General features: G+C 39.4%; 1 protein-coding gene across 1 annotated transcript in view; it reads left to right on the plus strand.

Annotated features, from left to right (window-relative positions):
• ADAMTS18 (ADAM metallopeptidase with thrombospondin type 1 motif 18) overlaps nt 1-15,905 on the plus strand; it is a 161,103-nt gene that overhangs the window by 75,916 nt on the left and 69,282 nt on the right. Inside the window, exons 4-9 of the mRNA XM_073796769.1 lie at nt 405-598; nt 866-949; nt 2,497-2,656; nt 7,267-7,372; nt 10,923-11,060; nt 13,103-13,256. Coding sequence (XP_073652870.1) covers nt 405-598; nt 866-949; nt 2,497-2,656; nt 7,267-7,372; nt 10,923-11,060; nt 13,103-13,256 — 836 coding nt within the window. The remainder of the gene's footprint in view (nt 1-404; nt 599-865; nt 950-2,496; nt 2,657-7,266; nt 7,373-10,922; nt 11,061-13,102; nt 13,257-15,905) is intronic.

The raw sequence follows: 15,905 nt of genomic DNA on the forward strand, positions 1-15,905 counted from the left end.
GAATTCAGAAGCAAAGGATAATGTCTTGTTTCTGCAGTTTCTTAGCAATAAAATAAAATGAGCATTTCCTTCCCACCATACTGATTTTTCTTGACCCACTCTTCCAACTAGAATTGTAGCTTGTTTTCTTTGACTCTTTAGAAGAACATTTTTGAGTTACTGAATCCATTTGTCCATCCATCTGTCCGTCCATCCATCCATCCATCCAACCTTCTTTTGAAAGAATCTCTCTTGACCATAGATTAGGTCCATAGCCCCAGGACAGGTACCAGTGGCATCATTTATCAGGAGATGAGTGAAGTGTTGGTTACATGGTCTCTCTCCTCCCCTTGTTTAGATTTCTGTCTGTCTCCCCTGGATGATCTCTGCTGATAGCTCTCCAAATGCTCTTCTGTTCCTTGTAGATGCCCCTAAGCCTCCCACAGAGGATACCTATCTCATGTTTGATGAATACGGGAGCGCAGGGCGACCCAGAAGATCAGCTGGAAAGTCACACAAAGGCCTAAACGTGGAAACCCTTGTGGTAGCAGATAAGAAAATGGTGGAAAAGCATGGCAAGGCCAACGTCACCACGTACATTCTCACGGTCATGAACATGGTAAGGGAGATTGTCAGGACCCCAACCCCCTGCCTCTCCAAGATAGCTAAGAATCATGGAATTCCCTCACATGGGTTGAATAGCAGGTGTAGCCACATGATTTTATTGAAAAAAATTAAATTTGGAGGAAATTGGCTTCATACCTACATGTATTTGGTAAAATCAAAACATACATGCTCATATATATGTCTGATCTCCCCTGGCAGTTTTGGAAATTTTCAAATTTTGTTTCTTTCACTTTTGTTTGATTTCAATTTGTTCCAACAGGTTTCCAGCCTCTTTAAAGATGGGACCATTGGAAGTGATATAAACATAGTTGTAGTCAGCCTCATTCTTCTGGAACAAGAACCTGTAAGTGCCAAACCTCATTTACTTCATCATTCATCCTGCCATTCAGAATACACTTATTGAACACCTACTGTGTGCCAACCCATGTCATTGTCATTAGAAGTTCAAATTGGAAAATTTCAAATTACCCTCAAGGAAAGTACAATCTGATAGCGTTGTGCATTTAAATTCTAAAACATCACAAAATAATTATTTATATATAAACATACAAAATATATATGCAATATATAGTTTTCAGTATACGGTGATATCCAGTATGATTAAATGTGCATATATAATATGAGTACAAAAGTAAAGTATGGATATTACGTTATATAAATATTATGGACGCTTCACAAGGAAAGTGCATTTGGTAAGAGCTTTAAAAGTTAGCTGGATTTTGTAAGTTGGAGATGCTGGGTAGGTACAAAGGGTATTTTGAAAATATACTGGAAATAAGTCATCTGAAAATTCTGGTGGTAAACCTACTGTCTCCCAAAACCAACCACCTTAGGTACTACAGAAACTGAACAAGGAATATTTAACTGCCCTTGACCTGCTTACAGTGAGATGCAAGACAGAACATATAATAAAGTGTTAAGTTGCATGGCGCCTACTGCTTTGTAGCGTTTTGATGTTGAAACTGTATTTTCTGAGGTGGGGATTACCAATACAACTATTTTTAAGTCCCCTGAGGCTTTTCCTCTCCATCTGTAACTCCAGTAATGAATGGACAAAGCAGAGAGTCAGAGACCAGACAAAAATGAACCTAACTGCCCAGGTCTATAGCGCTACAGAGGTTAACAACGTATCAAATTATTCTTAGAATTTTGGAAGGGCAGAAAAGGTGTGTGTTGTTCGGGAGACCCTTCTCTCTAACTTACCACTCACACTTCGCCCGAGGACTCAAAGACAGCAACCTCCTAATTCACTGATAATTAAAGATTTTGCCTAAAAACCCTCAATTTGACCCAAGTCAATAGTTCTGAGAAAACATTTTGATAAAAATTATTTGAAGACTAGGTCCTTTCTTACCCTTTAGAATATTGTGGCTATTTGTTTCTTCATCCATTCAGCGAGCTTTCATTTTATCGGTTGACGGATTGTAACCTATGATGTGCCGAGCCCTTTGGCTGGAAATTTTGACATGGGGTAAACAAGCTGTGGTCAGTACCGTCCTCATGTTTTGTTGAAGAAGCCATGGAACTTTATCCCCATTAATTAATAATTATGTTCTAAAAGTAATAACAGTTCTATAAATATGGTACCAGCGTGAGATGAACAGAGGTGTTTCTAACTGATGCCAGTTTATTTGTTGTAGAAACACAGTTGGTCGTAAAGCCCACTACTGAAACTCTGTAGTAACTAGCAATACTGTGAGCATTTACCCAAAATAGTTTTAGTTTTTTTTTTTTTAACACCAGTATGTCCAGCCTTAGCTCAGATGTTTTCCTCTGCTGACCCTTCCCCCGGAAACAAGATGCTTCTGTGTTTGCCTGTAGAAATGGAATGATGCAACATTCTCATCTCTGTGACAAATTCACACTTTAATCTGTGTGGGTTTCCCATAGGGAGGATTATTGATCAACCATCATGCGGACCAATCTCTGAATAGTTTTTGTCAGTGGCAGTCTGCCCTCATTGGAAAGAATGGGAAGAGGCATGACCACGCCATCTTACTCACGGGATTTGATATCTGTTCCTGGAAGAACGAACCATGTGACACTCTAGGTATGATATGAGCAAATGCTTCATGCACACCCATGTTAGCTAAAAACACAGTCTGGAAACTTTCTATTGGGTGGGTGGCCCTCAGGTTTCTTAGTAAGGAGACTTAATCTGCAAATTGTGGAGTATCTTCATTGTACCCTCTGCTGAATATTGTTCTTTTTAACTGAACTCAGTGTGGAGTGGGAACCCCTTTACTTTATTCCTGTTGTATTTTTCTTTAAACCTTTTGATGATCCTTTAGGCATGAGATAAATTGTCATGTAACTACACAAGTTGTAGGTTATTCCATAAGCATCTTGACGGCAGAACTGGATAGCTGAAAAGAACTTGACTGGTCTCCGTGGCATTCAGCTATGCCCCTAGGTAGCACGCTTCTTTTAGAAAGTTACTTGAACTTTGAAGCACTCAGCTCTTCCATATTTGTACAAGACAGTGAATTAGAACTCTATCTTTCACATCTATATTATATTTTCTAGTATAGTCTGTTGCATACAGTAGGAATTCAACAATTTTTTTAAATGAATTGATGCTCATCTAGATCGGGGTGGGCAAATGTTTTCTGTAAAGGGCAAGACAGTAAATATGTTAGGCTTTGCGTGTGTCGCATAAGCTCTGTTGAAACTACTCACTTCAGCTGTATTAGTGAAAAAGACAGTATGTAAACAAGTGACCATGGCTGTGTTCCAATAAAACTTCCTTTACTAAAACAGGCAGTGGGAACCATATTTTTCAGACACAACTGATAGTCCAGATTGATGGTAAAAATATGGGGGTACTGAGAAAAGTTTACATGATTTACTCCCATTTTTTCCTCAAAATATATTTTTCCTTGAAGTGCTTTATATTCCTTCATAATATCTTAAAGATAAAAGTAGATTAGACTTTTATGGGCTTCCCTGGTGGCACAATGGTTAAGAATCCACCTGCCAATGCAAGGGACACGGGTTCGAACCCTGGTCCGGGAAGATCCCACATGCCGCAGAGCAACTAAGCCCGTGCGCCACAACTACTGACCCTGTGCTCTAGAGCCCGCGAGCCACGATGACTGAGCCAGCGAGCCACAACTACTGAAGCCTGAGTGCCTAGAACCCATGCTCCGCAACAAGAGAAGCCGCCTCAATGAGAAGCCTGCACGCCGCAACTAGAGAAAGCCCGCGCACGGCAACGAAGACCCAACACAGCCAAAAATAAATAAATAAAATAAGTTTGTTTAAAAAACAAGTAGATTGGACTTTTAGAATTTTTTATATTTTGTATTTTTCAAATTCTCTGTAATTGGTAAAATAGCAGGATACAAAATTAATGCACAGAAATCTTTGGCATTCCTGTACACTAATGATGAAAAATCTGAAAGTGAAATTAAGAAAACACTCCCATTTACCATTGCAACAAAAAGAATAAAATATCTAGGAATAAACCTACCTAAGGAGACAAAAGACCTGTATGCAGAAAATTATAAGACACTGATGAAAGAAATTAAAGATGATACAGATAGATGGAGAGATATACCACGTTCTTGGATTGGAAGAATCAACATTGTGAAAATGACTCTACTACCCAAAGCAATCTACAGATTCAATGCAATCCCTATCAAACCACCACTGGCATTTTTCACAGAACTAGAACAAAAAATTTCACAATTTGTATGGAAACACAAATAGCCAAAGCAATCTTGAGAATGAAAAATGGAGCTGGAGGAATCAGGCTCCCTGACTTCAGACTATACTACAAAGCTACAGTAATCAAGACAGTATGGTACTGGCACAAAAACAGAAATATAGATCAATGGAACAGGATAGAAAGCCCAGAGATAAACCCACGCACATATGGTCACCTTATCTTTGGTAAAGGAGCAAAGAATATACAGTGGAGAAAAGACAGCCTCTTCAATAAGTGGTGCTGGGAAAACTGGACAGGTACATGTAAAAGTATGAGATTAGAACACTCCCTAACACCATACACAAAAATAAACTCAACATGGATTAAAGACCTAAATGTAAGGCCAGGCACTATCAAACTCTTAGAGGAAAACATAGGCAGAACACTCTATGACATACATCACAGCAAGATCCTTTTTGACCCACCTCCTAGAGAAATGGAAATAAAAATAAACAAATGGGACCTAATGAAACTTAAAAGCTTTTGCACAGCAAAGGAAACCATAAACAAGACCAAAAGACAACCCTCAGAATGGGAGAAAATATTTGCAAATGAAGCAACTGACAAAGGATTAATCTCCAAAATTTACAAGCAGCTCATGCAGCTCAATATCAAAAAAAAACAAGCAACCCAATCCAAAAATGGGCAGAAGACCTAAGTAGACATTTCTCCAAAGAAGATATACAGATTGCCAAAAAACACATGAAAGAATGTTCAACATCATTAATCATTAGAGAAATGCAAATTAAAACTACAATGAGATATCACCTCACACTGGTCAGAATGGCCATCATCAAAAAATCTAGAAACAATAAATGCTGGAGAGGGTGTGGAGAAAAGGGAACCCTCTTGCACTGTTGGTGGGAATGTAAACTGATACAGGAACTATTTAGAACAGTATGGAGGTTCCTTAAAAAACTACAAATAGAACTACCATACGACCCAGCAATCCCACTACTGGGCATATACTCTGAGAAAACCAGAATTCAAAAAGAGTCATGTACCAAAATGTTCATTGCAGCTCTATTTACAGTAGCCAGGACATGGAAGCAACCTAAGTGTCCATCGACAGATGAATGGATAAAGAAGAGGTGGCACGTATATACAATGGAATATTACTCAGCCATAAAAAGAAACGAAATTGGGTCATTTGTAGAGACGTGGATGGACCTAGAGTCTGTCATACAGAGTGAAGTAAGTCAGAAAGAGAAAAAGAAATACCGTATGCTAACACATATATATGGAATCTAAGAAAAAAAAAAAGATCATGAAGAACCTAGGGGCAAGACAGGAATAAAGACACAGACCTACTAGAGAATGGACTTGAGGATATGGGGAGGGGGAAGGGTAAGCTGTGACAAAGTGAGAGAGAGGCATGGACATATATACACTACCAAACGTAAAATAGATAGCTAGTGGAAAGCAGCCACATAGCACAGGGAAATCAGCTTGGTGGTTTGTGACCACCTAGAGGGGTGGGATAGGGAGGGTGGGAGGGAGGGAGGGAAGAGATATGGGAACATATGTATATGTATAACTGATTCACTTTGTTGTAAAGCAGAAACTAACACACCATTGTAAAGCGATTATACTCCAATAAAGATGTTAAAAAAATTCTCTGTAATGCCTGTATTATGTCCTATAAAATAAGTTTATTTTAATAGTTCACCATTAATCACAGTCTTCAAAACACGGTGCATGACTGAGAATCAACCGTTTGGGGTATTGTTCCATAGGTTGGGTTTGTATGATGGAGGTGGTATACATTCAGTCATATTCTGAGCTTGGAATTTGCAAAGTGACATTTGATAGCCCAGTGCATTGTTGCTGTTTTGAAGAGGGATTCTGAGAAGAGGTAGTTTTATCAGTCAGTCAGAGACCAAAATATACGGAAAGGCTTGGAGAAACAAGTACAGTCATGTCAGGACATAACCCTAACAACTGGTGTACAAGTCACTTATTTAAAGCAGCATGTCCTATTGCAAAGAACATGGGTGTTGACTTTCGAATATGTCTGCACTTAAATCCTGAGTCTAGAGTTTATGACTGTGAGATCTTGCGCAAATTAATTCACCTTTCTGAGCCTCAGTTTCTAATATATAATTATGCACACGTAGATGTACACGAGGCATATAGGACAGTGTATGGTATTTAACTGCCATTTATTTAGCATTGATGATGATGGTGCCATGCACGATGTTTGCCTGCCTATACGTTAGGTTTACCAGATGACCCCACTTACATCATGGCAGCAAGGTGGAAGCAGTCAATTCACAAGCATATATTTCATACTCTTGGGTACATATCCTTGTTCTCCTAGTTATGAAGACCCACACTTGGGAAGAAAGGCATTCAACACTATAACGTAGTTCAAGATAAACTCGAGAACAGGCTGGAATGATTTTATAACTGCTCCTAGGAGAAAAATAAAGTTAATCTGCTAACACTCTTTAGGCTTTTCCATGTTATCTGCTTTAGAAGAAAATGAGGGTGCGTCTCTTAGAAAATATACCTTGTTTTCTCTTAGAAAATACACCTTGAGCTTTGATGCTAATACTACCGTTAAGTGACTTTTTTACATAGGTTTAGCTGTCATTTTAGCAATTGTTCTGACCCAAATAATGAGCTTAGATCAGGCATATAAATACCCTGTGACTTGCTATCCATCCTATATATAAAATGGGAATTACAATACTCATACTGCCTTCATACAGTTGTTAGGAGGGTCAGTTGATGACAATATCTTTTAAAAGCAAGAAAGTATTAAGTCCTACTCTTATCTATTTAGAGAGGACAGAGAGGCGTATACCTTTAGTGTTTTTCTACCAAAAAAAGAAAATACATTAATCCTTTGAACTAAAACTGTGCAGAACATTTTGAGGGCATCGGAAATGATCAGGTATCTGTGTGTGTTCCTTTTGAATTTGGGTTTGAAATTGCTCTTTCAACAGGGTTTGCTCCCATCAGTGGGATGTGCAGTAAGTACCGAAGTTGTACCATCAATGAGGACACGGGACTTGGCCTGGCCTTCACCATCGCTCATGAGTCAGGGCACAAGTAAGTGACCCCTTGATACACCACTTTATATGAAAACCAGTTGGGTGATTCATTGACATTCCTCTAATGATTATTATTGACCTGGGTAGAATCAATAGGATAAATCTTGTATAAAGCTTAGAGTAGTACTTGACTCTAAGGAGGGCTCAATCGAAGGCCAGTCATTGTTGAGGCTTTTGATAAGAACATTTGATAGCTACTCAATGGTACATTGTGTGCATAAAGGGACTGCGAGTTATCTAATGGATCCGCTGGTCATTTAGGCATGTGTTTATTTTCTTCCAAGTTTTGCGGCAGTAAAGATACTTTTAGTTCATTATACTACAGAAATAGTCATGGGGACATGTCAATTCCTAGAATGTAATGACATGTTAATTGTTTAAAAACTTTTGTGTATGCTGGATATTCTTTTCCTCGGTGTCATTGCGTGTCCTTAATATTCTTTTAATTTAATTCTTTTGTGAGAATAGGGTTAGAAAGGAGGAATAAGAAACCTAAGAGTAATGAGATGAATGTATCTTATGAGGCATATAACCTGTACACATACAGTTCTACAGAGAATTTTCACATTATTTAAGCAGTAGCATCTATATTGGAATAAAGCATACTGCTTCACAAAATGACTGTCTCAGAGGGTGTATGAGTTTAGGAGTATATGTATGTGTGTCTTGTATTCAGCATTTATATTGAATGCTCGTTTTCAGAGCATTAGTTAATTTCTGACTTAAAAATAAAAGCAAATGTGATCTATTTCGCAACTATGATTTATATTTTGGTATTTTGGTATTAGTGTGTCTTGTGAGCTATTTATTATCTTCAGAAAATTTGAATCTTGACCATTACTATTATCCAACAGTCACCCAGCATTTTATATCTATGCACAACTGCTTTTATAGCAAGATATGAATGAACCAATTTTATTGGAACAGTGGTGCAAAAATGCCCATTAGGCACAAGGTCCCTGATAAGTGCAGAAAATAAAATATCTAAATTTGTCTCACCAGCATGAGGTCCACATGAACCAGTCTCTCACTTTTAAAAAAGTATTGGCCTTGGGCTTCCCTGGTGGCGCAGTGGTTGAGAGTCCGCCTGCCGATGCAGGGGACACGTGTTCATGCCCTGGTCTGGGAAGGTCCCACATGCCGTGGAGCGGCTAGGCCCGTGAGCCATGGCCGCTGAGCCTGCGTGTCCGGAGCCTGTGCTCCACAACAGGAGAGGCCACAACAGTGAGAGGCCCGCGTACCGCAAAAAAAAAAAAAAAAAAAAAAAAGTATTGGCCTTTAGGGACTTCCCTGGTGGCACAGTGGTTGGGAACCCACCTGCCAATGCAGGGGACATGGGTTCGATCCCTGGTCCGGGAAGATCCCACATGCTGCGGAGCAACTAAGCCTGTGTGTCACAACTACTGAGCTTGCGCTCTGGAATACGCGAGCCACAACTACTGAGCCCGCGTGCCACAACTACTGAAACCCACGCACCTAGAGCCCGTGCTCCGCAACAAGAGAAGCCACCGCAGTGAGAAGCCCACACACCACAACAAAGAGTAGCCCTCACTCGCCACAACTAGAGAAAGCCTGCGCACAGTAACGAAGACCCAATGCAGTCAAAAATAAATAAATTAAAAATAAATAAATTAAAAAAAAAAACGTATTGGCCTTTAAAAAATGTAATCATCTTTGGTCATGAGTTAAAGTTACCAAAATCAAAATCCAACACATTAGTAAGGAAAACCAAAGACATTCTCCAGGTGGGGTGAGGAGAGTCAGGGGTAGCAGGAAGAACAGATATAATGGAAAGTACCTACTCAAATTCTAAATAACATGGCCTAACAGAGTTACATTTTGAAACAGACAATTCATGAGATTTTGACAAGACTTTTGACATGTGCTAAAGAAAACGCATGTTATCTTCTAAAAGGATGTTAAATCAAAGTAAATTAGAAAATTAAGAAATTTCAAGTTCAAAATTCAATTCAAACTTGGTTTTCTTATGTCCGTAAAACTACAGTGAAATGCCGATTTAATGACCTTCTCCTCTTAGAGTAATGGCTTTGATCTCTCCCCACCTTATCCCCATTTCTGTGATTCTTACCCTTTCCTGTGGTGCTTTACATGTAAATTTCCTTCTGCTTTTGACTTTCACAAATATTTTTAGAGTGTCTCCCAAACAAACTCCCTTAGTTTCCTGGTTAGGTACAACGATGAACTGAATTGGGCAAAGTGGAGGATGGGAAAATGCTTTCCCCCGAGTGTGTTTTGAGGTTAATTAATACCTATGTGTGAATCCGTCACCTCTAAAGCCCTGGGGTACTCACTGATAGGACCACAGTATACCACCATCCTACCATTCCTTGCCTGATAAATTGGGAGGAATGATGGGAAAATAGCTAGTTTGCAGACATGGGTCACAATAGGATCATATCTATGGTTATAATACAGTTGTTTATTTGGAATAGGCTACCTTCGAAGGATGGCTATATTGATAAGTTATTATATCAGAGTAGCATGCTTATTTCCACAGAAATCCTACCTGCCTCTTAAAAATATGTCCTTAAGAGACACATTTTACTCCTCTAAATAATTAGGCTGAGAACAATCTAAATCGATGATAAATTGGTATCCCTCCATTCTCTACCTCCAGAGAGAAGTCAGAAAAAGCTTTTTGGGCCCTGAATTTTTTGGAGATGACCAAAGAAGCTTATTTCCCCATCCCCTTCCAATTTAATATGGCCTGAAGGAAGCTCTGTCTCTGTGGTGTGTGTATTCTATGTGCATATAAACTTTAATGTCACATTTATGCTACCAGTTAGGAGATTTGGGAGTCATTGAGTCACTGAGGTGTAATGTATATGATTTCTAGGTAAACCACCTAAAATTATTTTTACTCTGTTATTGCTAGAACCTTCTTTGGTGAAATAGACCAAATTAAAGTCTTCTCAAAAAATGCATTCAAAAGAAGTCCATCATGTGCCTTCAGTATATGGATTCAACTATTAATTTTCAAAGATGTTTATGGCTGTAGGTAGGGGAATTCAATTATATAAAGAGTCTGTGATTTCCGCCATAAAGTGATCAGCATTAGAAGTTTATATGTCACACTAATGAATAAAGAGTCAGTAAACAAGTATAATCAGCTTTTGTCTGTACTTACCTCCTACTCATTCTGAAATTTCTTACCACAGTTCCATATGGGTGGCAAGAAAAAAATTTTTGCTGTTTGGAATAAAAGAATTTGACTGTCTCATCATTTTAGTTTAACTTGGAAATCTTGACCAAAATTTTCTTGCCCTTAAAATCTGTAGCACGTATGCCATTCTTTGATTTTGTGGCCAAGATATAATATAAAAAAGCCCTTAGCATTCTTTAGAATTTTCTACATGAATTTTACAACAGTAGATAGTACCTCGTTTTGTCTTTCCCTTTTCTTACAATCTCAGTGACTCTGTCCCTCACTTGGGTTCCCTGATTCTCAATACATCTTTTTCTTCCTCTGCTTATAGTTTGGGAAACGGGTTCCCAGAAGGCTTTCTGTTTTCTTCTTTGTGTTGTAGTTTCGGCATGGTTCACGATGGGGAAGGCAACCCCTGCAGGAAAGCGGAAGGCAACATCATGTCTCCCACGCTGACCGGAAACAATGGGGTGTTCTCATGGTCCTCGTGCAGCCGGCAGTACCTGAAGAAATTCCTCAGGTAACACAGGCCAGAGCCAGGGGCGTTCCCAGGTTTGGAGTAGTGACCGTGAACGGTGCTCAACAGACATGAAAACAAATACTTGGTGGATTGATGACGATGATATTGTCATGATTATTGTTGAAGAAATACAGTGAAGGTCTAATATTGTGCTAAATGTTCCTCATATATTGCCCCATTCCATCCTCACGTCGATCCCATTATTATCCTCATTCTAGAGTTGAGGAAATTGAGTCTTAGGGAGGTTCATTGTGCTTAAGGGTCTATAGCTGGTAAGTTGTCAACATAAGCCTCACACTTAGGTCTGTTGTGACTCCATGGTCTGTGCTTAGAACTCTCTCTCTATGAAGTCCAGAGGTTGCTGGATATATTGCCTTTTTACTGTAACTGATTATTTTAATGTGATCAGTCACCTCAGTCATAAGAGTATTAAAAGTGCTGAAATGGTGTGCTTGTGTTACGGTGAATGGAGCCCTGTGTTGATTGGCTATTTTGTTTGAAATGGCCACGAGCTAGCTCAGTGTCCAAGAGACATCCAAAGGGCGTGATGATACCTACGTAGAATCCCTTCAATAACTCAAAACTCCTAGATTTCATGAGTAAAATGGGAGTTAGGAAGGTAGCACTATTTGATTCATAGTAAATGATGAACACAAACTTGAAACTCTGGGACATTTCCTTTGATTTTCTTAAATATTATATCTATTTGACCATTTTACAACACTAGAGTTGTGGTTAAACATACACGTATTGTATTATTTTATATGTATGTAGATATAGCTTGTTTATGTTGACTCGTAAGAACCCTCAGGTTCTTATCGCATCTCCCTTTGACCAGATATTAGGGAAACTAACCACGTTTCTTTGAGAATTATTATTCCCCTGATACTTTTTGTTTTGAACTTGTGCCAGTGCCTATTATTTGCAAATGTTTACAGAATTAGCCATACACACAGGCAAGGCTGATTCAATGGAAGGATGTCTAACCAAATGATGCCCCAAAGGACAGTAAAAAATGGACAAGCCTCTCGCTATGTGACTTTCGCACATAGAAGATTTTCTAATTCATTTTAAATTTATGATCCGGGGCCTGAAGTTATCTCTTCTATCTCATGTGAGAATGAAATCAATAAATATTATAAATCAAAGTCAATTTAGTATAGATTGAACTTCCATCATTTTTATGATATAGTTAAATGCTTTTTTGTGTATAATAATAATCATAGCAACAGAAGCTAACTTTGAATGCTTCCTGCGTTGTGGTGAGCATGTTACATTGTCTCGCTTGATGTGTTAACAACTCTTATGGAAGTCAAATTATGTCAGTAATGAGATGTATAAGAGTTGATCTGGATTGCGTGGTTGACTAGGACCCCCATCTGTCTGACTCCAAAATGCCACATAACCACCATACTGTTTTACCTCTCAGTGACATCCTAGTTTAATTATTTAAGTAAGTGGAGATAAGGTGCTTTCTATGAAAATCCATCCCATTAAGACTGATTTTTTTTTTTGCTCAACACATCCTTTCTCCTGATTCCCTGATTTGTTTCAAAATCTTTTCCATTTTTTGCTCATAAAGATTATTTGAGGTAAAATACATCTTTGACCACTGCCCCATTGTCTGTAAAAAACACAGCGTGACTTTCAACTCTTTGAAGACAAGTAACTGTCTCTAACTAGTTTATTTTGTAACTTGAATACTCACCACAGAGTAGGCACTCAGACAAATTTGTTGAACATTGTTGAATGAGACTATTGGGGAAAGTTTTCAAATGTACTGACTTCTCCCATCTCCTAGTAGGTCAGGCTTCACAAGCTGGATGGCTATAACTTCCAGTACCATGTACAAAAACCCTTTGCAGTTGTGCAAATTTCATCTTCTTAGACGGGACAGGACTCACTCTTTTAACTTTAAGCATGTACCTATTTCTTTGCCATGTTACATTTTTCTTCACATGAATGCCTTCAGAGGTATGTTGTTTTGTGTGGCCAGGTGACAGATAGACATGGTAACTAATAAGGATGTGTTATCACTGCAGTACACCTCAGGCTGGGTGTCTGGTGGATGAGCCCAAGCAAACAGGACAGTATAAATATCCGGACCAACTACCAGGACAGATTTATGACGCTGACACACAATGCAAGTGGCAATTCGGAGCCAAAGCCAAGCTATGCAGCCTTGGTTTTGTGAAGGTACGTTTGCTTGTGATTTCAAACGTACGTTAAGATTCTATCGCGTGTCTGTGTATCTACCAGAAGTATAAACATTTGGTTTGCTGAGGCCAAGGGTTAGAGTCTGGGTTATCTCTACAATGTCATCTGTTTGGCGTGATAATTAAGTGGCAATTTTACTGTCAGTGAATTATCCAGGCTTATCCCCTATAGACCGTGCCTGGTTTAAATACCATCTGACTGCGTCCTTGGAAGAAAATTCCTCCTCTGTAGACAAAGATTTTATCACAAGTAGTAAATCTAGATACAGTAGCTTTTACCTACTGCTCGTAACTGTTTTTGTTATCATTGTTTCATATTCCCTTTTAATGTAATTCATATAAGATCATCACCACCTCAGAAGACGTACATATGCCTTTTACAGTAATAGGACCATGATCATTGGCAGCTAACTTTTCTTGTATGTGTCTTGAGTAATCCTAACACTTCTTTTGTATGTATGTTGAGTAATCTTTTGTTTTTTTGAGTATCAAGGTGTATCTTGAGTAATCTTAACAAAATTTTTGTGTCATCTTTCGTTCAAGAAAGACTTACATGTTTTGTAAATAAGTTGATTTGTATCATTTCTTTTAGATTCCGCATATAAGCGATATCATATGATATTTGTCTTTCTCTGTCTGACTTACTTCACTTAGCATGATAGTCTCCAGGTCCATTCATGTTGCCACAAATGGCATTATTTCATTCTTTATTATGGCTGAGTAATATTCCATTGTGTATATATACCACATCTTCTTTATCCATTCATCTTTGCTCTGCACCTGAAAGTAACACAACATTGTTAATCAACTATACTCCGATATAAAATTAAAAATTAAAAAAAAAGAAGGAATTACCTTTCTGTGAAAAAGATATATGGGAAGACGCAAAAGTCCAGGACGTAGAAATGAGAGAAGCATGGTTCCAACTGGTTGACAACTACATCACTGACCATCTCAACATCCCTAAAAAGTAGAATCATTTTTAAGTTGGTTAATTCCTAGTATCCAAAGAGAAACGTGGAAATTCTAGGTATCTGGATACATGGAAATTTTGGAGATTTATAGCTCCTCTTCCCCTCTCTATTCCTATTCCTTCTCCTCCTCCTTTCTTCTCCCTCTTCCTTTTTGTCCACCACCATCACCACTACCATTACCACCACCATCAGCAGCACCACCGCCATCACTATCACCATCACTGCTGTCCTCCGTCACCACCATCCACCGTCACCCCCAGCAATTGCCAAGTGAGTGCTCCACATAAAGCATTCCACTTAGAGACTTACTTTACTTTTCCTGAATCTTCACAAAAACCTTTTGAAGTGAGAATGATCACCCACTTTTTTTTTATTTTTTTGCGGTACGCGGGGCTCTCACCGCTGTGGCCTCTCCCGTTGCGGACCACAGGCTCCGGACGCGCAGGCTCAGCGGCCATGGCTCACGGGCCCAGCCGCTCCGCGGCATGTGGGATCTTCCCGGACCGGGTCACGAACCCACATCGCCTTCATCGGCAGGCGGACTCTCAACCCCTGCGCCACCAGGGAAGCCCTATCACCCACTTTTTAAGTGGAGCTCAGAGAATGTATTCCATTTGCCCAGAGCCACAAAAAAAAAAGCTTCCTTGGTGGAAGCTAAACAAACGGCATCACCAACATTGATGTTAAGCTTCCTCTTCTTCATTAGTTAACACCAGTGTTTCCTAAACTTCAGCGTTAATATTCAGTCCTTAACAATAACCTTTATTAGTGGTGCCATATCTCTGTAGTATTTTTCACTTGTTGCTTTTCTATGAATCAACTCACTTAAAAAAAAAATACAAGTCCAGAGCTTCCCTGGTGGCGCAGTGGTTGAGAGTCCGCCTGCCGATGCAGGGGACACGGGTTCGTGCCCCGGTCCGGGAAGATCCCATGTGCCGCGGAGCGGCTGGGCCCGTGGGCCATGGCCGCTGAGGCTGCGTGTCCGGAGCCTGTGCTCCGCAATGGGAGAGGCCACAACAGTGAGAGGCCCGCATACTGCAAAAAAAATAAATAAATAAAAGTCCAGTCCTGAGAAATAATAACCACCAAAACGCCAGTTTTATATGGGATTGCATATTTTTCTAGTGCAATTTAAATGCGTAACCATTAGAAAAGTTTATGCATACACCATCCACATTTTTTGGTGTATCCTCCATGGTATGTGGATCTTAATCTGGCAAACGCTAGTGAGCTGGAGAAGGCTGAACACGGGACAGATCTGGGGGGACAGCTGGGGAATTTTGTTTTGGACATGTTAAGTTTGAGACGCTTGATAGAGTTTGGTATGCAAGGACCATTAACGTTTTGAGTATGTCATGCTTCCCCTGAAGGGGCATCCAATCTTTAGAATACAACAGGAGAAGGTGACCAACAGGGACAGGACAGAGCAACATACAGCAAAGAGACTCTTTCCTTAAAGAGCCACATCCAGGCAACCTGAGACCTTTGGAGTCTCCGTGGTTATTTTCCTTTCCCTTAAATTATGACTTAAGACTAGGGAATTATATAGATAAGGAAAAGTTAGATGAATAGGCTGGGGGAAAAAAGAGGGAAGAATAAGCAAAAAAGTGCAAACTCTCATTTCTGTTTACTTTGAAAGGAAGCCTTCTCAGAGG

Source organism: Tursiops truncatus, chromosome 19 (assembly GCF_011762595.2).
Source record: "Tursiops truncatus isolate mTurTru1 chromosome 19, mTurTru1.mat.Y, whole genome shotgun sequence".
NCBI lineage: Eukaryota > Metazoa > Chordata > Mammalia > Artiodactyla > Delphinidae > Tursiops > Tursiops truncatus.